This window comes from Lodderomyces elongisporus, chromosome 7 (genome assembly GCF_030384665.1).
Source record: "Lodderomyces elongisporus chromosome 7, complete sequence".
Lineage (NCBI taxonomy): Eukaryota > Fungi > Ascomycota > Pichiomycetes > Serinales > Debaryomycetaceae > Lodderomyces > Lodderomyces elongisporus.
This window is the reverse complement of record NC_083679.1, coordinates 776,766-800,248: the sequence shown is the minus strand read 5'-3', so window position 1 is coordinate 800,248 and position 23,483 is coordinate 776,766. Positions and strand designations below refer to the sequence as shown.

Genomic DNA, 23,483 nt, shown 5'->3' with positions numbered 1-23,483 from the left:
AATCACGTATTTTGTCTTTTTGATATCTTTTTGATATCGTTTTGATGTTTGCTAATTTCTAAGTTATTTCGATATCTTGCAAAAAACATAAAGTCTCTATATACTTTCGCTTCTCTTTTCTTCTCTTTTCTTTTCTTCGTTGGTTCAAGGGTAATCCCAATTCTTAGAGAACCTTGATATCTCTGCAACATTGAGGTGATGTTATACACAAAAATACAAAGGAAAAGGACTGTACTTGCATATGACTTTCATTTGTATCCTTATTTTCTTACTTTTGTGTAATTTATGCCAACCAACCTAAATACGTTAAATATATAAAGTAATTTATTCTCTGTTATTCTTCAGTACATTTTTTTAACCCATGGCACTTTACTCTGGAAAAAAAGCAAATGTACAATACCATACAATACAATACAATACAATACAGCTCAATACTAAGCAACAGTAGACTAAAAATTTATATACACGTTTAAGAAACAACAAATAATTACAAGATGGTTATCCTGGTAAAAAAAACTATTCACTGGTGTATAAATAGGTTGCAAATGTATCCCCAAAATTAGAAAAGAACCAGAGAAAGAAGAAGGCTATACTTCATTTTTTCTTTTTCCTTTTCCCCTTCCTCCTCCTCCTCCTCCTGCTTATTTTTAACATATACTTATCTTTAATTGCTTGAGAAGAAAGTATCAACCAATTAGTTGATTCTCCATTCATAAGTTTCTATACTTCAACTGGTTTATTTATTATTATTTTTTTGCCTTTACAAGATTAATTCTAAACAAAGCTTTAGCAACGACATTTTGACCCATCCACTCAAATTATCTTTTAGTTGAAAAAAATGAATGAAAAGCAAGAGTTGTCTTTACCATTGACTCCACAGTCATCCATGGAAACATTTTCACATAACAAATTGCTGCCTCACATTCACAAGTACTTTGCTTCATCAACCACTTACCTCAAGCTCATGGACTTAGTTGCATACACACTCTCCATCTGCTCCACATTCACACTAGCTCAACTATTCTTTACGCTGGACTTGGTTGACGACTATGCTTGGCTCAATATTGTTGCAGTTTTAAGATACTCAAATTTGTTACCAACAACTTTGTTTTTGGAAATCCCCTTTGGCATTGCACAATTGGCAGGAATTGTCTACTTGTTGCCACAATACAATAGCATAAGCAAACCAATCTTGGCATTGATCTCAACCCAATGCTTGATTCCATTTGCCATCTTGTTTATCAAGTACTACCAAACAAATAAATGGGCGCACTCTATACAATCCTTCAACAAATACTTGTTCACAGTACTCATTATCATTTCATTCGTGCCATTACAACATTCAGAAGGACCATTAGTGAGCTACTTTATCAAAGTATACGCAGTATCTGCATTTATCAGAAGCGAAATAGTCGACATTAATAACGACAAATTAAGAATTGCATTACAAGATCTCGAAGCAGCTGCCAATATGGAAAGTGACAACAAACTTGAAGAAATAGAGTATGATGTAAGCAACAGTCAAGTATTGGAAATGATGGTTTCACCTTTTAAAAACAAAACTTTGCCACAGCATTTGTGTGAAAATGTATTGATGATTATCATATCTGTGCTTGTATATATCGGCCCCAACTACGATTCTATACTATAAACGAACCATGACTTTTGAATAATTATAAAATAAAAATAGTAAACGACTAATTCTATAAAAAGAGAAAAGAACCAACAATTTTCTACTCTTACCCTCTAATACCTTCTTTGACAAGTACAAAGCAATGTAGCGATTGACAAAAAATAATAATTGGGGAATATACAAGAGCCTGTAATAGTACAATATAGATACAAATACAAGTAGTACCACCTTTTCCACCAGCACCAGCATAGATAATAATACATCTACTTTCCTGTTTGTTTTCACCCCTAATTTCACGCGGCATACTGCCACAGAAACAACAACATACTTCTGAAATACAATATTGTTTTTCAAAAATCACAACAGCACATACAAAAACAGGCATTTTCGAACATTACAAAGTCTTAAGGTCACACGACTACGGCACCACTGCGCCATCTAGCATTGCACTCCTTAGTTTATTTAGTCTTTGTAAAGAATAACTTGTTTCTAAAAACAGAACATGATAAAAAAAAACCAAAAGGGAACGCAAAATGGAGAAAATGAAAAAAACCAAAAATCGCGCACATTCCATATTGTGAAAAAGCCTCATAACCTGCAAAACACCCCCAAGCATCCCAAACCTCATTTCTCTAAGCCTCAAACTGGCTCTTAAGATATTGCTCTTCTTAACAAAGATAATAGAACGAAAAAGAACATGTTCCGCGTCTTCCTATCCCTTCTTCTTTGTGTTTGGTAGAGATGATGGATACTCTACTGAGAGTTTCTCCTATTGCTAAGATAAGCGATGGTATACACAAAACACCAATTTTCAACAACAGTTATGGCGAAAACTTGTCACCAACAAGACAGTATATGTATAGGTAATTTGTTTATATTTAGTATCTAGTTGGCCAAGTTCCAACACCTTCATAGTGCATAAAAAATGCGGTTTTGCAATGTTAAAAAAACATAGGGAAAGTCAGAATACATACAAATGTATATATATATGTATATATATATAGAGAGAGAGATATTCTAACTGTTTGGTCTGGTCTCTTCCCCTTCTTCCACTTGCACCGGATAGAAGGTTTCAATTTATTCTTGGAAGTTGTGTTGATGCTCTTACTTTCTTTTTTCTTTTTTTCGATTTTAGATTAAAAATAAAAAATTTGTCCATGGTTGACTCAGCTTCTAAATGTTTCTTCATCTTTGTGTTTTGTATTTGTGACTTAGACAACAAGAACTAAAAATACTAAGAAGAAGAAACAAAAAAGAAGGTTCAAAAAATTTAGGAAAGAGTTAAACCGTCCCCTCTCTCCTCTCCATGACTATTAATAGCGCACGATTCTTATAGCAGACTGCTTCAAATTTCTTTGTAACTACTTCTGTTCTTTCTGCTCTTTCTGTTCTTTATGTTTTTTACCCAGTTTATACTTGGTTGTGATCCTTCGATTGTGTAATCACAACGATAGTTAATTCCACCTTTTCTTTCATTCTTTCACTTTTTTTTATTTAGATTGTATTATGCTACGGACTTTGACCACCTTATAGTCTTTTACACCCAAACACAAAAGAAACAACAAGAATATATGTGTATATCCGAGCAACAACTCATCACAACCAACCACTTGAAATATGAAAAAAAAAAAACAATATCAAAGTGGAAACCCGGTTTCTTTTCTATGTTAAATGGTTGAGCGAATTTATATTGAAGGAAAGAAAAAAAGAATAACGGCTTCCTCCGTGTAAACATTAAAACCCACTAAACTCTTTTAAAACTAGTTTTTATAAACATTCTTTCCAAAAAACATATTTATCAAAGGTATTTGAGGGAATAAAAAAGAAGAAAGAGCCAAATAACACAAAGCTATAATTTGATCCTGCTTTACACAAAAAGCTTTGAATTAGCGAGGACAAGCCACAACAAAAAATTATTTTTTTTAGGAGCTACAGATAGTGAGTGAGTTAATGAAAGAATGAGTGAGTGAGTGACAAAGTTAAGCCCAAAAAAACTAATAAAAAAGAAAACTATTGATAACACAACTACAATACTCTTTACTAAAAACAATCTGCTGCGAGGTTTTAGTTTGAACCACTATAGAGTTTTAAAGAGAATGTAGTAAATCTTTGAATTGCGTAATTTACTAAGGCGGTACAAGGTTTCAAATATATCACCTACCATTTTTTTTTGTTGTTTTTTTTTATGAATAGTAAGCTTCAGTTTATATAAGAACTAGGACTGGATATGAATCTCCAGGTCACTCATCGTCTCAGTATTTCCCCTCTCTTCCTCCATTTCCTCTGTTTTAAACATTTAACCCACAGTTGTAAATCGTTTTCTATATTGTATGCCTCAGCCTCGATTTAGTTTAAAAGTGTTTAATATTTGCTAGTAAATACAACGATTAAAGTGTATAATCTCTGTGCAATAGTTTTTTATATATACATAAATTCATATTTACAAAGGTAAATTCATATTATAGTGTACAATTGCTGTTACTATCTTATTAGGAACCTCTTTTATAATGCTTAAAACTTTCTTTTTTTTTGCCTCAGCCACTTTTAAATTTCTAATTTTAAACACAGTTTATTAATCTTCCTCTCTCTCTTTCCTCAACCAAATTATATATGGATAAGCTTGGATTATGATAGTGTATTACAAGTAATTCTATATTTGGGAACTGGTAATTCTTATAAGCCTTGAAATTTGGTAGAAGGAAGGGGGGGCGGAATAGAAGCAGAGAAAGAGAGACATATTGACGAGGGAATGGAAAAGATGACTGATATAGCTACATACAGAAAATAAAGGAAAAAAAAAGAAAAAGGAGTGGCGCAGGGGGGGGGGAAGAACGGGAAGGGGATATATTTAAATAATAAGTAAACTATAATATTAAAAATGTGTTGATTGATTTGGTGAGTAATTGTTTGATTGTTCGAAGTGTTTATAGATATTTCCCCTTAACAGGTTATGGAAAACTTGTTAGGAGTTTGCCAAGATGTTTTCTCAAGAGATTCGTATAGCTTGCTTTAGATTGGTTTATATCTCTTAAATACTATGCATCAATCTATTTTGACATATTGTTGTATCCACTATGTCTAAACAACACAAATTTGTATTGTGTGTGTGTGTGTGTGTGTGGGTGTTGCTCCTTTTTTTATTCTTTCTTTCTTCCAACCAAATATATACCTCGTAAAAAAGAAAATTCAAAGTAAAAACAAAAAAAAACAGGACATAAGAGACAAGAGTTTCAATTCCTTTCTGTGCTGAATCTATATTTGGACCTCACCTTTTTCTAAAACTTTTTTTTAATTGTACGTCAATTGTTTTAGTGTAAGTCAATGTATTGTTTGTTTTTCTTGGCAACGGTTTTTTGAAAGAAGGCAGAGGCAGTGCTATTCTATTGTGGTTCAGATGGTAGCGCATACTTCTATACTCATTTTTTAATTTTTTAATTTTTATTTTTTTATTTTTTATTTTTTTGGTGTAATTTCAACCTCCTAACACACGTGGGGGGTTAAGAGAATCCACGTTGTCGCAGAAAAGAACACTGCATTTCGAGATATGATTGCAAACCATCGATACCAAAAGTAAATTTATAAGGTTTTTCACTATTAATTGAATGGTTAGTCTTCTTTTGTTCTTCTTTTAGCTTTCCTTTACAATCATTATACAGCACTACTTCTTTCTCCTGCACTCGAGGCTTTTGGGTTTCCTATTCTTGTCATATCCTCATCCCCATATTCAATTTCTTCTTCTTATTCTTCCCCCTCCTACTCATCATCATCATCAACAACATATTAGTCAAAGCCACATGTTGTAGCTAATTATAGAGAAATTCTAAAATATGAATTTGAATTTTGAACCTTGACCTTGATCTTCAACTTTAATTTTTGTTCTTTCCCAAAAAAATAAAAAAAAGATGTGGTTATCATTACATCCTTCTCCATAAATATACTGCTATTCCTTCCTTTCTTGACCAAATCTATTTTTTTTGACAATGGGTAATTAGAGCTGACATTATACCTATTCCATTACCATCGACAATAATTCAAATATATAATTACCACCTCGAGTACACAACGTGTGCTACTTTTTACAATATCATCACACGAAACTGAATCCAAACAACTTTCCATTATTCTCAAACCACGTTTCCAAGTCATGACCACAACAGAAAAGGTTCACCCCGTTTGCAACAAAACGCAACAATATATCAACTTGATTGAAAAACAGCTTTGTACAAGACTCAACAACCCCATCGCAGCTTGTACCATACTCATCGCATACACCCTAACTTCACACCTCACACCGCATCTACCGCAACTATCCTACCTAGTCAAGCTGCCATATCCAGAATCATATCCATTCCAAGATATCCTAAACCAAATAATTACCATATACTTTGTCTATCGATTTGCCCATGCTACAAAATTGGGCACCTTTGGAGAATGCTTGTTATTCATTATAGGAGCACTAGTCACAATATATGTATGTTGTGCCATGGAATTATGGATCTCAATCAGCTTAATCATCCAGTTGCTGCTTATCGCCATATCTCTTGGGATTGACTATTGCTGTGCCAGGGGTGAAGAAGATGGAGATGCTAATGCAAGTTTAACTGCAAATGCAAAACAAACACCGGTTCGTCTAACAACTTTTAACAACCATATGTTGAAAATTCCACTAAGCTATTCATTCCTAATGATTGCAGAGCTGGATGATGCAATCATAGTGAAACTTGCACAGTGGTCGATTAAATTATATTGCCTATGGATCATGATTCTATGGGAATTGAAAGATGGCGAAGATTTAAACAATAATTTCAGAGAATATAACGATTTGGAAACTCAGCATCCTTACAATCAAATGAATACAAACAGCAATGATGATGATGATGAATACGACCATTGCGAAACAAGGCGACAACCCTTGAAGTTTAGAGATTTTATTTTAGTGCTCACATGTATCGGAATAATTCATATAGATGTATACTACTTAAATCATTATAAATAGACTAATTAGCATAAAGCACAAAGTACAATACAATGCAAAAAAAGCAATTACAATTTTTAAAAAGTAACAAAACGAATGAACAAAAAGAAGGAAAAAAAAAATAAAGAAAAACGCATGGTGAAAGAAAAGTTGAGTGAAAATGAAGCTGAGTATCAAATTATTTGATTCATTCCCCTTCAAAACTATGCTTGTTTAACTTGTTTCTCCATTACTAGTAAGGACTCCTTCTACTATATTCGCTTTTGAAAATTTCTCTTCTCTAGGTCCTTGTCTCTCCTTGTTCTCTTTATTCTCTTTCTTCATTTCGCGTTCCCAGTGGGCGACTTTCTTATAATCCAACAGCGTTATTTCCATCGAATCAAGCAATAGGGAATATAAACCACGCTCATAACAGGCCAGCTGCATTTCATCTGATTCGTTAACACTGGTCTCTGAAATGTCACCAAGATCATCATTGCTTGAAGCATAAACATCGACATTACCATTATCATACTCGTCAGCAAAATCTCTATTCTTTTTTTTCTTCAAAGGAACAAAATTATCACGTATACTTGGTGGAGTAAAAACAGGTGCCGTGTGCAAACTTTGGTGATACTCTTCCCGCCATTCATCAACCTTATACCCCATTTGCTGGCGGTATTTCAAAATCATATTTCGCCGAGAAAACATCAAATCAGGATCACGGTAATCCAAAGACCTAACAGCACTCCTTATTTCAGACTTTGTTATAATTTTATTAAGTAAATCACTAGACTCTTTCTTTGTAGCATCGCTTTTTCTCAACAATATAAGATTGAGCAATATTCTCTTGGTTAAATTACTCACAATTTGTCCAAACAACACAAAGGAATCATCATCAGCTTTACATTGCAAGAGTTGGCTTAACCTAAGCTTATCAACCAACTGCAGCTCGGAGATTGATGGTGAAGTTGAGAAATTATTTTCTACAGCTCTTTCACAAACATCATCATCTACACTCGTGCCCATGTCCATGTCCATGTCCATATCCATGCCCGTGCCCAGCAGGGATTCATCATCCAAAATTTCTTTGGTTAATTGGTCCATGTAATTCAACTCATTCTCAATTTGTTCATTCACCATTTGCTTGCGCAAACAATTTTCAATAATAAAACTCTGCTCATCTTCAAACCTGATAAACCACTCCAGCATATCATATGCAATGGGCATATCCTCATATTTCACTATAGCTCTTTTCATATCCTTCTTCCTACGTTTCCGCTCACGTTTATCAATAACAAAATCATCGTTATCAATCTCACCCTTTTTTAGCCTCTCCACTTCAGAATGCAACAAATTGTAATACGTGATGATCTCCATCTCGCTTTTCTTCATTTCCAGGGCAATCAAATCGATATTGTGTATAGAATGTCTAGCAACTAACTTAAAGAACATTTCTTTATCTACAGGAGTCCAAACACACCCAGGATTCGATGATTCCAAAGGAAATGATCCTTCAAAGCTAATTTTCAGTGGATCAAAATGCCATAGTTTTGACGCCTTTGTTGTTCCAAATACTTCTTTCACATATGTGTTGTAAAAATCAATATACTTGGCGTTGGGAGCCATCTCATCAAGTGGCTTGAAAGTTGGCTTCCTCTTGCGCTTTGGTTTCTCAATAACTTTCGCATTCTTATTTTGTATCTTTGGCAAAGGCAATTGTGGTGTAGCACTACCATTCGAGTGTTGCAAATTAGAATTAGGAGTCGTAGACACTAAGACGTCGGTGTTTAGAGGCGAATTTCTTGCTTCCTCAATGATTCGTGTTTGAACATGATGGCCATGTTTTGATGTGGTTGGAAGCATTTGCAACGAGGTCGGTATTGCTAATGTCGAGTCATTAGTGGTAGATTCTTGAAGTATAATTCCTGATCTATGAGGCTCATTTAGTGTTGTAGATGTATACTGTTTATCCAGTTTTTCTCCTGATTGAGAGACTGCGTTATTAATTGGATCAACAGTTGCTACAACAGAGTTTTGCAAATTTGGAGCAATGGTTTCCTCAGATGTAGAGAGTAAACTTGTTTTTGATAACGCTGGATTCTTGCTTGTTGTGCCATCTACGTGCACATTAGTGCTATTGTTGGTATGGTAAACAGTTTCGTCCAACGTTGACATCTCACCTTGTTTACTCAATGATGGATTCGAATCTTTAGATTGCAATGTTGGAATCTGCTGAGAATTGTTTCGTCTTTTTTTCGAGCCAACACTTTTAGACCCCTCCGTACCTATTTTTTTATTTAAACCACTTTTACGCTTTTGTGTTTGAGTAGGATTGGATGGTTGAAGTGATGATATTGGAAAGAATGATGATGATGGTGATGGTGGTGAAGATGATTCACGAGCTAACGAAAGTTTCAATAGAGCTTGTTCTGTAGGGGTAAAATCGCGATCGGTGTTTTCCACATGGCTGCTATTCAACGAAAGCAAGTTCAGCAAAGTATTTGGTCTCTGTGAACTCAAGTCATTAACAGCTAACTGGTGATCCTGAGCTGGTGGTAAACTGGAAGTAGTTGAATTTTGTACTGGTGATTCAGCTGGTGCAACTTGTTGGGAGTTATTATTTTGCGTAGTATACAATAAATTTGGACTCAGCAAAGTGTCATCGTGGAGTACATCCGACTCAAGATCAAGATTTCTTCTTTTCAAATTTGGAGTAGTTTGTCCACCATCAAATAATTTGGTCAAGTCGTTATTAGCTTCTTGAACATCTCCGTTTAGTGGCTCATTTGAGGCAATTTGTACACAAACGTACGCCTCAGAGCTTTTTTCATGAGTGGCGGTTTCTATTTGATTATGTAGTTGTTGCTGTTGCTGTTCCTCTTCATCATTATTCTCGCTTTGAGTTTCTGGTGTAACACTTTTTTTCAAATTACTTATCAATGAGTGCCCGTACAAAACAGATAGATTAGTTGAGGTATTTCGATTGTTGTGTCCTTTGTTAAATGATTTTGGGGGGTGCACGTTACTATCATCCTGTAATACAATTCCATTCGTTTGATTGTTTACATGCGATCCAGGAGTTTTAACAGCATCGCGCATCAACAGAAACCTTTTCAATGTCAGTTGCTTATTTGAGTTAGGTGAAGCAAGAGGTAATGGAGAGCTCAGAAGATTGTTCTGGCTCTGACTCGAATCTGATTGTATTGGTGATTTGTTCACCAAAGGGACTTTTGAACGTGACCTAGTTATGAGTGCTTCTATTGGTTCTTGTTGATTATTCAAGGTAGTCAATGTACTATTTGCTAGTAATGATTGCGACAAAGATGGCAAATGATTGTTTGGATTTGGACTGTCATCACGTATGTTCTTATCTTTATGTTGGTTATCAAACATGGAAAGACTTGCGGCAGGTGAATATCGAATACGGTTGACTCTTTCCGTGGTTGGTGAACCTGATTCCGTTGATGTGGTTGCTCTATTGATGTTGGTGTTAATGGTTGTGGAAATACCAGAACTATCTTTTGTTTTTAATATTGGCGAAGAAGACGCAAATATCAGTCCTCTTCTGCGGGCGACACTGTTGTTTCTTTTTTTCCTTCTTCTGTTGTAAATTTTGCTGTTGTTTTCGCCATTTATTTCGTCATTTTCACGGTAATTCTCTACATGAGATGCTAAGATTGGCAAGGAGTCGGAAGACAATACAGAGACATCTTCATCTGTGCGTAGTGGAGATGAAAACAAACTTTTTGAGAAATTCCACATCCTTCCAAGTACTGATTGACTATTTGACATGGTTTGTGAGATACTCTGCCTTAGCAGTGAAGGAGTAGTACTCGTTTGTTGCAGCTGGTTTTTTTGTGATCTTAGTGTTGATTCTGATTCCGATTCTGGTTCTGATCTTAGTGTTGGTTCTATTTCTAGTTCTGGTTCTAGCTCTAGTTCTGGCTCTGGTTCTGGCTCCGCGTCAGGTTCCAGCTCTGGTTCCTCTGTGTCAAAATTAAAGGGTCTTTTTAGTAAAGGATAGCTTGTTGAACTAGTACGTCTTCGTCGTGGTTGCATTCTAGAATTAGACGACTGGCTTTCAATTGGCGAAGGCAGGAGTTGTAATTGGGTTTCATGCAAATGTGATTGCTGTTGTGCTTGAGATGAGGGTGATATGTGTTCACCAGTTAAAGATGAGCGTCTTGCTGTTCCTGTAAGCGGTGTTCCAGGAACTAACAGTTGAATTTCAGAGAATGCATGTGAGATCCCTGAATCTTCTGTGCCATTTTGTTCTGTTTCTTCGATTAATTTAGGAGGTTGTACACTTTTCTGTCGTGATACTCCCTTCAACAGTTTTTTGGCTTCTCCAGGACTATCCTTGTTAGATTTGCTAGCTTTTCGAAGTTTGGATGCATTAATCGCCCTTTGCGCCTTTCTCCCGGCAGCAGAGCGGGAAATCCTCCTTCTGGAAGAGGTATCTCTAGTAGATAACCTATTTCCCAAATTTAATTGACTTTGATTAGCTGCGATGCTCTGAATATCACGCTGAGGTTCATTTGTAGCCGTATCAGGATCTGGTTGAGATCGCTGTGTCCCCTCACTCATTATTCTTTAGGTTCGAGAATTACTATGTCATATATGTGGAACTAATCACACACGTTTCTTATGTGGGTTTTTTGTTTTGGATTTTTTTTTTTGCCCTTGTTTGTGGTATGCTGTGGTATGGTCTGGAGCAGTGAGATGTGATATATATGTGCGTGTGTGTATGTGTGTATGTATATATATATACATATGTATACGCTGCGAGGTAATCTACATTCCAGATCACGGGTTTTAGGATGCGATCGATGTACCTATTCCCTGTTCCTTCAATTCTAAATAAAAAAAAAAAGAAAACAAAAAATTACAAAATGAACAGAATAGAAATGTACGTTCTACCGCGTTTATTTGATGTCACACCAAAATCGAAAAAGAGTAGAGTAGAAATAATAACGTTTGGTGGATAGTGTTGTATTGTAACGGGTACTTTTTTTCTTTTTTTTTGCCAAAATTGGAGGCCGTTATGCCATCATGTGAGAATATCAAGAGATACAACTGGCTAATATTAGTATATAAATTCATTATATTCATTCCACGTTTTTTTTAAAAAAAAATGCTACATCATATTTGCATATTTTTGATACCATCCGCTAGTCGGTCCTTTATATCTGACACCTTCTTGTTTGTACTCCCTGTATCTACGCTTACATTTTTCAATTCATTTGTCTCTTTTGTTATACCATCTGCTTGTATTGGTTCTGTTTCTGTTTCTGTTGTTGTTGCTACTGTTGTTGGTTCTGGTTTTGGTTTTGGTTCTGGTTCTGGTTCAGTTTCCGAGTAAAACTCGCCATCACTTCCGTCTGTGTCAACCCATTCATCATCATCTATTTCCCCCGCCGCTTCAGTTCCATAAATCTCTTCTCGGCGTCGAAATATTTCAGGTAGGAATGGTTTCGCTACATCTCGGTCTTCATTTTCCGCAAATTCAAACACTTCGACATACTCTTCAGGCACGAGACCGTGCTCTTTGGTAATTGGGTCCTCGGCTACTAGCCAGCCTTGCCCGTGTCGGTAGCTTATCCAAATAATTTGTCCCTCAACCAACTCTATCTCGTTATCGTTTTCCGGTTTAAAGTCAAATATGGCTCGAGCTTTGCAATTGATTTCGTCATTTATAAATTGGTACAGATCATCTTCATTGTAATAATGGTTAAATGTTTCGTCCCCTTCCCTTCGTCGCGTATCTCCGCCCAGAGGCAAACCTTGAGAAGATGCGTTCAATGATGATGATGATGGTGAAGATGATGATGAAGATGAAGATGCTAAAGATTCATCTGACGAGTCCGAAATTGAAGTAGATTGATACGAAAACCTTAGAGATTCGCCTGTCCCCAGATGTAGTGGGTGGGACTCTGGGTACCCAAAATCCTTAACTTGTGTATTTGGTGGTAGCTTGAACCTCATTGTTTTGAACCAGATGAAAGGTGAATAATAATAATAGGGAAGAAGAAGAAGAATTAGAAAAAGGGGGGAGAATGATTGTTTACCCCTGTATAAGTTTTATGAATATATCTGATTAACGATTGTGTTTTCGGTTGTTGTTTGTACTGAAATGAACTTGATAATAGCTATTTATAGTAACAGTTTCATGTATTATTTTTTTTTCTTCCTCTACTCCTATCTCTTTTTTTTTTGGGGGGGGGGGGGGGGTCCTTTCTTTGCTTTCCTTTTCGGGTTTCTGTTTGGGAAATTCAAGGTGATGAAATTGCAAATTATAGTGCTTTATAAATTTACTGTGTCAAAAGTACCAAAGAATTTGAATGGTAAACCAAGTTGGAAAGATAGTATGCCGGCAAAGATTGTGGGGTGGAGAAGGGATTAGAAGAATCCAATTGACACGGTATTAAAAAGAAGAAAGAATAAGATAATGCAACGAATCTGATATCTCAACTGTAAATTCGTACTCGAGCGGGTAAAAAACAGCCGAGACGGTATGTGTATCTATGGGTACGCTGTAGTAGTTGTAGTTGTAGTAGTAGTTGTAGTGGTCGTCAGAGTGATGGTGGTCGTCAGAGTGATGGTAATAGTAGTTGGTGTTGAAAACGATATCAAGCAAATGGTCTATTATGACTTTTGATCTTGCGTCGTAAATTGAGATTTACTGTATATATGTCTCTGTATGTCTCTCTGAGTGTGTGTAAAGTTTTATCTTTTGTTTTTTCTTTTGTTTTTTCTTTTGTTGTTGTTGTCGCATAGCACTGTCACAAGTAACAAGTGTACGACTGCTGAGCATCGGTTTGAGCTGGTAGCTCACCGATACCAGCGGTTTGAGTTCGTGACTTGATAGGCTATATTCCAACTAAGTGTAATTGTCAATGATCGCACCTATAAAGGTCTCAATGCTCATAAGTTAAGAGAGTAAATTGTCTCATACAAAGTCACTAGTAAGGAGAATCGTGAGAGTATACACTCTGCACGTTCACCTAGTGATTTGTGTTCAATGTAGTTGACCGTATAAAATCTATATTTTACCGATATTTCTATATAATAGTGATAAGTTAATTTTACCACTTCTCGTTCCTATTTATATAAACTCATCTTGTTTGAAGTTTCAAGTTTCCTATGTCGTGCAATATTCTCCAAATATTCACTTAGCGGAAACGAGGGCACAGAGCGTCCAATGTGTGTCGCACTGTGACATCCTCCCCCCCTTCAGAGTCTGAATGAGCGATACGGCCTTATTTTCATTGCATTTCGGAAAAAATTGATTTGAGGTAAAATAACTGTACAAATTGATGATAACCGTTGTGGCCTCCCCCCCTGCAAAGTAGAAAATCATTTTGTAGTACTAAGCGGAGCGGCAACAAACGGTTTCAACATCTCCCTAGTATACTGACGTTTCATGGGAATGCCTTGGAGGTTACTAAGATAGTAAATCCTCGACAGCACCTTCCGGACAACGAAAGGACCCGACCAATTCAAGCCCATCTTGTTGGTAGCAGCATCGTAAACTAAGACTAAGTCTCCTTTCTTGATCGGTACATTAGTGTCATAACGTTTGTCAAAAACTTCCTTCTGATGATCCCGATCGCGGCGTTGAGTTTCCTTAGCAGAGTCTTCCTGTTGTTTACGGAAATAAAACTGACCAACGCGGAACTTGAATAGTTCGTCCTCCGTGTATTGTTGTATATCAGATGGTGTTTGCATCAATGATTGGAGCAGATTATTACCTTCAAATCCAAAAACCAAGTATTGTGGTGTGAATCCCGTACGTTTACGAACCGTAGTACGATCCACCCACAATGCAGCATTCAAAACTTTGCTCAAATTCTTATTCTCTGGAACCAGTTTGATGAATCTGATAAGTCGTTTGTGCGACGCTTCGATCATCCCATTCCCCTGCGGATGGTACGGTACAGAATAAGATGGAGAAATGCCATAATTTGAGAGCAATTGCTGGAGGACCTCATTGTGAAATTCACGACCATTGTCGGTTTTCAAAACACTAAAGGTTCCTACACGAGCAATAAAGTTTGAATAAATAAAGTCGGCTACTGCCTCTGCAGTAACCTTTGGTAAAACCTGAGCTTCGGGCCATCCCAGAAATTCGTCACGTGCAACGACAACAGTAGCGTCACGGAGCTTAACGCAGTCACAGACGATTGTATGAAACATACCAGCCGGGTAGTTCAAGTACAATGGATCCCGCTGCCTAGTTGCAGGTTGGTCCTTTTGACAATAAACACACCGTTTGATATAGTCGGCAAGTCTGCGATAGAGGTTCGGAATGTAGAATCCAGTATTTATTAGATTGAACGTAGTCTCAACTCCTGGGTGACCACGATCTCTATGAGCAAGATTGAATATGTGTTCAACCTGATTGTTCTCATAAACGACGCGTCGAGTGTATGAACCGGTCCGACCTAACTTGTAAAGGATTCCATCATGTAAATAGAACTCTAGTGCGCGGTTGATGAAACGTCTGGCGTCAGCAGGTGCGTTGTGCGAAACGGGAATGGTACGTGCCTCAAGGTACTTTCTAAGCGCTTGAAGTGGGATCTTCTTATAACTGTTATTAGGCTCAGCTTCAATGGTAACAACATTAACTTCTGCTAGTACTTTAGGATCCAACTTCGCCCTAAACTCGGCAATAGCTTCTCTGACCTCATAATGATCAGTCTGCGGAGTAGACGTGTGGCATCGGCTAAGAGCATCGGCAATGATGTTTTTCAGTCCATCAATGTGATGGATCTGATAGTTGAAGGTCCTGATGAAGTTCAACCATTTGTAAACCCGATTTACAAAGTGTGAATTATCGAGTGGTTTATTCATCACAAGGACAAGAGCTTTGTTGTCACAGTACAAATGAATGACCCCAGTAAATCCAAACAAGAGTGGATGGATTGCATCAAACGTCTTATAAATACTGAAAAGTTCCTTTTCGTAAATAGTATAGTTCTTTTCAGAACCATGGAACTTTCCAGAATAGCACAGGACTAGTTTCGATTCTCCAGCCGCATTGGTGTTTTGCAACACACCACCCCAAGAGTCTGTCGAAGCATCAGTGTGGACAGTAATGAGGTCCTTAAAATTAAGGGGTTGGAGAATCGGTTGGTTGGTTAGTACTGTGATGATTTGGTGGAAAAACCGCTTAGTTGTAGGATCCCAATGAATCTGATGCTTGGGTTCCTTCCTTGCTTGATTGACTAAGTTGTAGAGGGGAGCAGTCAACTCAGCATGCCCTACAATCAACTGTCGGTAATAATTGACCAAGCCAAGGAAACTTTCTAGCTGTTTGACCGTGTTAGGGAGTGGGTAATTCAATAATGCATCCACTTGACCCCTAATTAACGTTTTCCCTGCAGGTGAAATATGGTATCCAAGAAAATCACATTCAGGTACAGCGATCTTTAACTTCGCAGGGTTAATCTTCAAGCCAGCATTGGTTAGAAGACGGAACACTTCGACAATCTTATCTAGGTGTTCTCGAACCAGTGAGTCGGTAAGTTCATCTACTTTGGGACCCACGATGGCAATGTCGTCAATAAAACACATCACATCCTTCGCAACTGGGCTCAAAATCTTTTGTAAGATAGAACTAAACTCACTTACTGAATTGATATATCCTTGAGGAAGGACAGCATACTTCAACAAACCTAACGGGCTGTTAAAACTGGTAACATCGCTAGTAGCAGCATCCAATGGTATTTGAAAATACGCATTCTGCACATCAATAGTACTTATAAACCAACAACCACTAATCTCTGTAGTGAGATCATCCACGGAGAGTGGGTGACCCCCTTCCAACTCCACATTTTTGTTGAGTTCCCGAAGGTCAATCAACAATCGATGCCTTCCATCCTTCTTACTTATGAGAAACCATGGGTTCCGATAAGTCGCATCACTATAGACCAATTGCCCCTGTCGTATCATTTCTTGGAGAATCTCTACTGCAGCGGTACGTTTAGATCCTAATGGGATCGATTTCATCCGCCAGTGAACATTCGGATCTCGCAAGTTGATACGAACGGGAGGGTGTATTTCAGGCTTAAGTCTGCCAGGGTCTCCACCTTTAATGTAGAAGACATCAGACACCTCAGCACATTGGTCCACGAAATACCGAATATCATCTTCGCTCGCCCTAGACCCGGTAAATGCAGGTCGAAGCATCTCTGAAAGGGGAGGAATGACGACGGTTTGACTCACTTGGACAGTTGGAAATGAATCGATGTGGTAGTTAGAATCCCCATCGTAACGAATAGGGAATTTATGAATGTTGCCATTCGCGCGGAAACGTAACTCTCGTTTATCACCATCATCAGTAAACCCAATGGAGAGTTTGTGCGCATCTTGGAATGGCAACCCGAGTAGTACCTGACCAACAGGAATTTGCTCGTGCAAATAGAGGATTGCAGGTAAGGAGATGAAATGGACAGTAACATCTAAAAACACTCCCTGAGTAATTGCTTTGGTGTCATTATTAACACCTTGAACAAATACTGGCTGGCTCAAGGGAAAAGGCTTAATTGGTAACCCTTTTAGTGTTTGCGGGTTGATCAAACTCAACTGGGCCGCGGTGTCGTATTTCATTTCTATCCTACGGCCATGTATGGATGCGGGGAAACAGAGTAGTTCTTGAGTGACCCCTGGTTGGTGGTAGCCTGTCGAAGTGGTCGTCAGATTTACTTCAGTAACAACTGGTTTCTTCTTGAACTTGGCAATACCATCCTTAAGGGCTTTCTGCAAAACATCTCTGTCAACCAACATAGCTTTAGTACTTTCTCTCATCATGGCTCGAGCATCATCGTGCATTCCCAAATACTTCGAAAGATCCATAAACACGAAGAAGTTATGTTTCATGGCATCTTTGAATGCAGCCTGTTTGTCTAGTATGGTCAATTTACTAGTACGTACTCGGCGCTGACTTTTCCGCTGTGGATCAGTGGAATCGTCAGCAAGGTGGTGTGGTTGGTCGGACGTTGCACTTAATTTGGCAAGCTCATCTAGCTGATTCTCTCTCAAGATGTCTTCGACACTAAAGAGTTTAATTGAATCGTCAGCCACTGGGGAGTCAACTCCATCATCAGCGGTAGCATTTGCCTGTTCCTCATTAAGTGGTTCATTAACAACAACGTCAGATTTCACCTTAGGCACTTCTTCTTGAGGGTGACTCATCATGTTTCCATTCTCCGGTGGCGTAGAAGTCTGTTCAATTCCTTTTCCTTCGGATAGGAATAACTTTAACTCTTCATCAGGATCTACGGTGTCCTCCATGGCTAGGTTTTCTAATTCCCTATCCATTGTCAGTGCGGAGGGTTCGAACCGAATACCAGCCGAGCTAGGTTCTTCATACTCGTAGTCTGGGTCTACGTCTATGTTTTCATCTGGAAACTGGAGTTCCAGGAATGGTAAATGTGAGTCATAGGGTGGAGACTGCTCTCCGATCGGCGGGGACTCAGTGTCTAATTCCCGTCGGGACTCCTGCATAGATTGCTCTGTTACAGGGCTAGGTGCGCTTTCACGCTCCACTCTCTCCATCTCCTGCCGTTGTCTAACTGCTGCATTGAGTTGCTGTTTCACCTTATCAGCCTTCAACTTATTGTGAGCATCTTTTCGCGAGCTAGGGAGATGGGCTTTCTTCGCAGTCCAATCCTTCACTACCTTCTTAGCAGATTGAGCATTGGCTGCGTGCACCAAGTAAACCGGGACGTCATCAATCATGATGGGTCCGGGTTTAATCGCTTCATCTATTGAATCAGACATTATATGAGAATTAGATTGCATCACTTCTGTCGGTAATCGTTCGTGGTGGGTATTTTCTCTAGAGTTACTAGTGACTGTACTCTTAGGAATAACCTCTACCTCCATAACTTGTGCTGCCTTGGACTTACTTTGTTGGGGGCGTGCGATGCCTCGCATTAGAACTTAGAGATTTCAAGCTCAGGTGTTTTAAAAGGGGACACTTATAGAAATCCATGACCAACGGTTCACCGTTTGCTAAGTAATACTTCCCATCGACTTTCTTTACCAACTTTTCATCCAAAGCAGTCACCAATAAGTGGCAACTATCAACAGTGTGTCTGTACTTTCCACAAAAATTACATTTAGTAGTCTTTTGTGATTTGTCACCTTTAGACACCAGTGTAGTACCGGCATCTTTTTCTTCGTCATCTGAGATAAGATGCATCCTCGTTTGAAATGTTGCATTAACAGCATCCCAGATCCTCTCAAATGTCAAATCGTATGATTTGACACCTTGAATGATTTTATCGTTAGGTTTATTCTTGAGGAGTCCAAGGCCAATCTTTATGATCGACGCATCTTCAAACGTGACTATTGGTCCAGTCCTTCCCGGCTTTTCGATTTTAACTTCCGGGGTCATATACATGATTATTTGATCCATGACACTACCCATCCTTTCGAAAAGGGTCTTAAAGATTGAGATCCATGTTTCCTGTGCTAGGTGAGATGTATTGGTGATCCTCAAATACTTTTTGACAGCAATACCAATAATGGTCATTTTCACTCTAGGATTATGTTTCTTTTTCAAAGCATCATGGATAGCAGTCATAACATCAGTAACTTGGTTCGTTTCTGGAGGAGTGCCCCCATTGCCCAAGATAGGTAAGTAATCAACCACCGGTTGTTCAAAGGGGCCCTCACTCTTACATGACATCTCAATCATGTCCTTCAACGACTCTGACTTCGTCAAATTAGCTCCGTTCCTTAACTCATTAATGATGAGCTTATCAGGAACACCGTAGGTGTGTTTGTGCCACAAAACCGACTTTAACCAGAACATGAAACCTTCCTCATCGGAGAACTTCAAAGGGACACGTTTTGCAATGTCATACTGACCGAGTGCCATATTGTCATTTTGAGTTCTCCCTTGTTTGGCAAGGAGTTTGTCGTAGTACGCCATGAATGCCTTTTCGACAGCTATGTCTGGGACTCGAATGTATGGAATTACCCTGACGTCTTCCCCATGAGGGTACCTCTGTCTTGCCTCGTTTATGATTTGACAAGCTTCTTCATGGCCTTCAACCCAGAATCCGCTATGGACTACTTCTCCATGGTAAAGGATACCATCGTAAGATGCAACAGATCTATCAGATCCATAAGCACTAGGAGTACCACTTTGACGGGATTGGTGAGTCAAGGGTGAAGCGAGTGAGTGTGGCCTCGAGGTAGGGAAGTTACGTCCTGGTGAAAATGTGTGTTCTTCCGGATGAACTTTCATTTGCACGTCAGTTGGCAGGGTTATGCTGTTGTTATCATCCGAAATCTGGGCCTTGTTAGCCTCATCGTTCCTAGCTGGTACAGGAGTGCTAAGTTGCGGGACTGTTTGAATCATAGCGGCTTTAAACATAGCAGTCATTTGTTTCATCTGCTCTTGCATCATCATCATCTCAGATTTCAAGTCTAAGATCTCGTTAATCTCAACCTGATTTATTTGAGGAGCTTCTGTCCTTTTCAAACCAGGAGATTCATCTTCACCTTCGCTCATATCGGCTCTTCCCGAGGTAGAAATAGACTGCCCGGAAATTGAAGATGAGTCGACACCAGCAAGGTCTGGTTTACTTGGACCAGGGTTGATACTCCTTGGAGTAGGATTAGAGGTCTTAGAATCTTTTGTTGAAGATGACATTTGTAGTAGAAGTTTTTCAAGTTTTTGGAATAATATTTTGCTTGAATGTAATATGTGATATACTTGGTGTTAAACTTTTTGGTGAAATGTTTTTATGGTAGATAAACCCTTTGTTCCAAATTATCAAGGGTTTCGTTCAATCAATCTCGGGAATACTTATAGTTCTCGTCACGCGAGTAAGAGGTCGTGGACAACAATTTTTGTTGAGTAGGGTGAAAATTTTTCACCAGCGCATAGTCGTGTATCCTGGCCTCATCTTAAAAATTTTGTCGACAATAAATGAGTGCCTCGGATTTGACTCCTCCTATATAGCAGGCGCTAAGTCAGTATCTCTAATAAAGTGATGATTGAACGACCTATTGAAACACTGTAGTTTCATAATAATAATTGGTTGCTTCTTTCGGGATGCAATTCTGTCTTTCTCTCAAGATGCTATATAGTCTTTCTTGCGAGATGCAATTTAGTCTTTCCCTCGGTAGTTACCATCTCCGCCGTTTTTATCTGGTGTAATTCTACCTCACCGATAACCCGTGTAGTTTGTTTAGTCTGCTACCATCATACTCAGATGAGTCCGTAGACAGTAATGATGATTTCTTAAACGCTGCTTTAACGGTGCTTATTTACCTTCTAGAATGTAATAAGTCTTTTTTAAAAAAATGATATAAACCCAAATTAGGGATGTGGTCATTATCCTAAAAATACTTTCCTCGATCTTTGCACCAATTGAGGGTAGCCACCTATACCCGTGCAATCTTCGGTACTCGTTTCAACGCCATGCCTATCACACGTACAGCCTTCAAACTATAGCCAAGTCAGCAGACACGACTCTATTCGGTCTATAGTTGCACTCTGTCTAACGTCTACAACCTTCGCCCTTTGTCAACTGATGGGTGAATATTCCATCATAAAGTGTTGACAGTATACGCTATTTGATATTTTCTGGTGTAGTCTCGGATACGTCCCGATGACTACGATGCATTATGTTCCATTGGACTAAACTCGCATAGTTCTCCAATGAGGAGTAGCTCCTCCTTTAAACTGTAGTTCACAATAGTGAAGCTATTAATTCGTGGATAGGAGATTTACTCTTCCACAGGTCCTTCTCATAAATGATATTGACCAAATGTTGAAATGCCAAGGTATTGAAATGTCATGATCATTCAATATCCTGGTCGACAATACTGCTTAACAGTAGCCTCAACCAATGTATCAATTACTTGAAATATTAGGTAACCATATCAAATCATTCAAACAACATGATTTGCAAGGATTTGAGTTCCTCACTCTGGTCGCCATTCTGTCGCATAGCACTGTCACAAGTAACAAGTGTACGACTGCTGAGCATCGGTTTGAGCTGGTAGCTCACCGATACCAGCGGTTTGAGTTCGTGACTTGATAGGCTATATTCCAACTAAGTGTAATTGTCAATGATCGCACCTATAAAGGTCTCAATGCTCATAAGTTAAGAGAGTAAATTGTCTCATACAAAGTCACTAGTAAGGAGAATCGTGAGAGTATACACTCTGCACGTTCACCTAGTGATTTGTGTTCAATGTAGTTGACCGTATAAAATCTATATTTTACCGATATTTCTATATAATAGTGATAAGTTAATTTTACCACTTCTCGTTCCTATTTATATAAACTCATCTTGTTTGAAGTTTCAAGTTTCCTATGTCGTGCAATATTCTCCAAATATTCACTTAGCGGAAACGAGGGCACAGAGCGTCCAATGTGTGTCGCACTGTGACAGTTGTCCTCTTTTTTTTTATTTTTTACTTTGTCTCTCTCTTTTTTCTCCTTCTCCTTTTGTTTTGTACGCCATAGACCTTTTGGAAACAAACGGTAAGGAAAAACAAAAATATAAAGTTAGATCCAAACACACCACTTTTCTACGTTATAAAGGAAGAAGAATGAATCTCTACTATAGGGAATGCCAATTGGAGCTATTCAGTGCTATTTGCTAATTCAATACATTTACTACTGAGGTTTCCCACTATTTTATTTTCAATTGTTTTCGTCCTTCTCTTTTTTTTTTTTGCAATTCAGTCGGTGATGAAAACACATGGTAGCAAATTCCTCACGAATAAGTTACAGAGTGAGGCTTTCGCTCTTTGCACGCTCTCCTACTCTCACTCTCGCGGATTTGGAAAAAAAAAGTATATATATATATATGTATATATATATACCTTGCTTTATCAACACTGTTAATTTTTGTAGCTTTAGATTCAAAGCTTGCATCAAGTACAAACGTCACAAACTTCTACTAGAGTATAAGTATATTCATATTACACTCTTTTTTTTTTGATTCTGTCTTGTCTTTCTTTTTTATTTGCTTCAAGATGGATCCAGCAGAAGAACAAGCACAAGAGATTGAGATCTTACAATCCATTTACCCCGATGAGCTTGAGTTTCTTAATGATTCGCAAACACAATTTCAAATACAGTTAAACCTAGATGTGCCTAGTGAAAGGCGGCACGGATTAATTTTAGTTGTAAAGTACCCAGCCAGCTACCCAGAAGTCATACCCGACCTTCGAGTGGAAATAGTAGAGCAAGAAGATGACGAGGATGATGGACAAAATTCCGACGAAGACGATGATGAAGATGACGAAGAACGCAAAGCTACTAAATTGGCCTTGCACATGGCCGAGACAATCGAGTTTGAGCGCGACGACTTGTCGAAGCTCTTGAGTAAACTTAACGAAGAAGCTGAACTTATGCTTGGTATGCCATCGATATTCACATTAGCCACAGTATTGAAGGAAGAAGCAGAAAAGCTTTTTGAAAGTAAACTAGATGCTGCCGAGAAGGAGTTTGAAAAGAGGCGAAACGAAAGAGAGAAGGTAGAGCAACAGAAATTCCAGGGTACAAAAGTGACTCCCGAGAATTGGCTCGAGTGGAGAAACAAGTTTAGAGCGGAAATGCAAGTTGACAAGAAAGATGAATTGAGAAAACAGGAGATGCACAATGGTAGAATGACTGGAAAGGAGATTTTTGAGAAAGGTTTGGCTAAAGAAGATGAAGGGGATACTGAAACTAATGGCGATGACCAGGACAAATTGGCTGAAGGCGTGAGCAAAGTGACTGTATAATTCATTAGAAGAAGAAAAAAAAAGCAATACAATATATTTCATATAGACAAACATATGTAAATATATATTTATTATAGAATAAATATTCTTTTTTGTCTTTATTCTTTTCCAGTGAGTGTAGAGATTTAT

At 38.2% G+C, this 23,483-nt stretch overlaps 6 protein-coding genes across 6 annotated transcripts; 3 read left to right on the top strand and 3 right to left on the bottom strand. All coding sequences in view use genetic code 12, as the record gives it.

Annotated features, from left to right (window-relative positions):
• Positions 1 to 886: 886 nt before the first annotated feature.
• On the top strand, positions 887 to 1,651 carry PVL30_005224 (uncharacterized protein; the record flags this gene model as incomplete). Its single annotated transcript, XM_001523621.2, has 1 exon — positions 887 to 1,651. One exon carries the CDS (start codon positions 887 to 889, stop codon positions 1,649 to 1,651), a length of 765 nt encoding a protein of 254 aa, XP_001523671.2.
• Positions 1,652 to 5,777: 4,126 nt separating this feature from the next.
• On the top strand, positions 5,778 to 6,629 carry PVL30_005223 (uncharacterized protein; the record flags this gene model as incomplete). The annotated part of the gene is made up of 1 exon (XM_001523620.1): positions 5,778 to 6,629. The coding sequence occupies one exon, from the start codon at positions 5,778 to 5,780 to the stop codon at positions 6,627 to 6,629; it is 852 nt and encodes a 283-aa protein (XP_001523670.2).
• A 192-nt stretch (positions 6,630 to 6,821) lies between these two features.
• Positions 6,822 to 11,177, bottom strand: PVL30_005222 (uncharacterized protein; the record flags this gene model as incomplete). The annotated part of the gene is made up of 1 exon (XM_001523619.2): positions 6,822 to 11,177. One exon carries the CDS (start codon positions 11,175 to 11,177, stop codon positions 6,822 to 6,824), a length of 4,356 nt encoding a protein of 1,451 aa, XP_001523669.2.
• A 555-nt stretch (positions 11,178 to 11,732) lies between these two features.
• NBP2 (HOG (high osmolarity glycerol) pathway protein) lies at positions 11,733 to 12,575 on the bottom strand (the record flags this gene model as incomplete). The annotated part of the gene is made up of 1 exon (XM_001523618.2): positions 11,733 to 12,575. The coding sequence occupies one exon, from the start codon at positions 12,573 to 12,575 to the stop codon at positions 11,733 to 11,735; it is 843 nt and encodes a 280-aa protein (XP_001523668.2).
• A 5,923-nt stretch (positions 12,576 to 18,498) lies between these two features.
• On the bottom strand, positions 18,499 to 20,259 carry PVL30_005220 (uncharacterized protein; the record flags this gene model as incomplete). The annotated part of the gene is made up of 1 exon (XM_061119668.1): positions 18,499 to 20,259. The coding sequence occupies one exon, from the start codon at positions 20,257 to 20,259 to the stop codon at positions 18,499 to 18,501; it is 1,761 nt and encodes a 586-aa protein (XP_060975651.1).
• A 2,342-nt stretch (positions 20,260 to 22,601) lies between these two features.
• On the top strand, positions 22,602 to 23,354 carry GIR2 (the record flags this gene model as incomplete). The annotated part of the gene is made up of 1 exon (XM_001523617.2): positions 22,602 to 23,354. The coding sequence occupies one exon, from the start codon at positions 22,602 to 22,604 to the stop codon at positions 23,352 to 23,354; it is 753 nt and encodes a 250-aa protein (XP_001523667.2).
• Between the last annotated feature and the right edge of the window lie 129 nt (positions 23,355 to 23,483).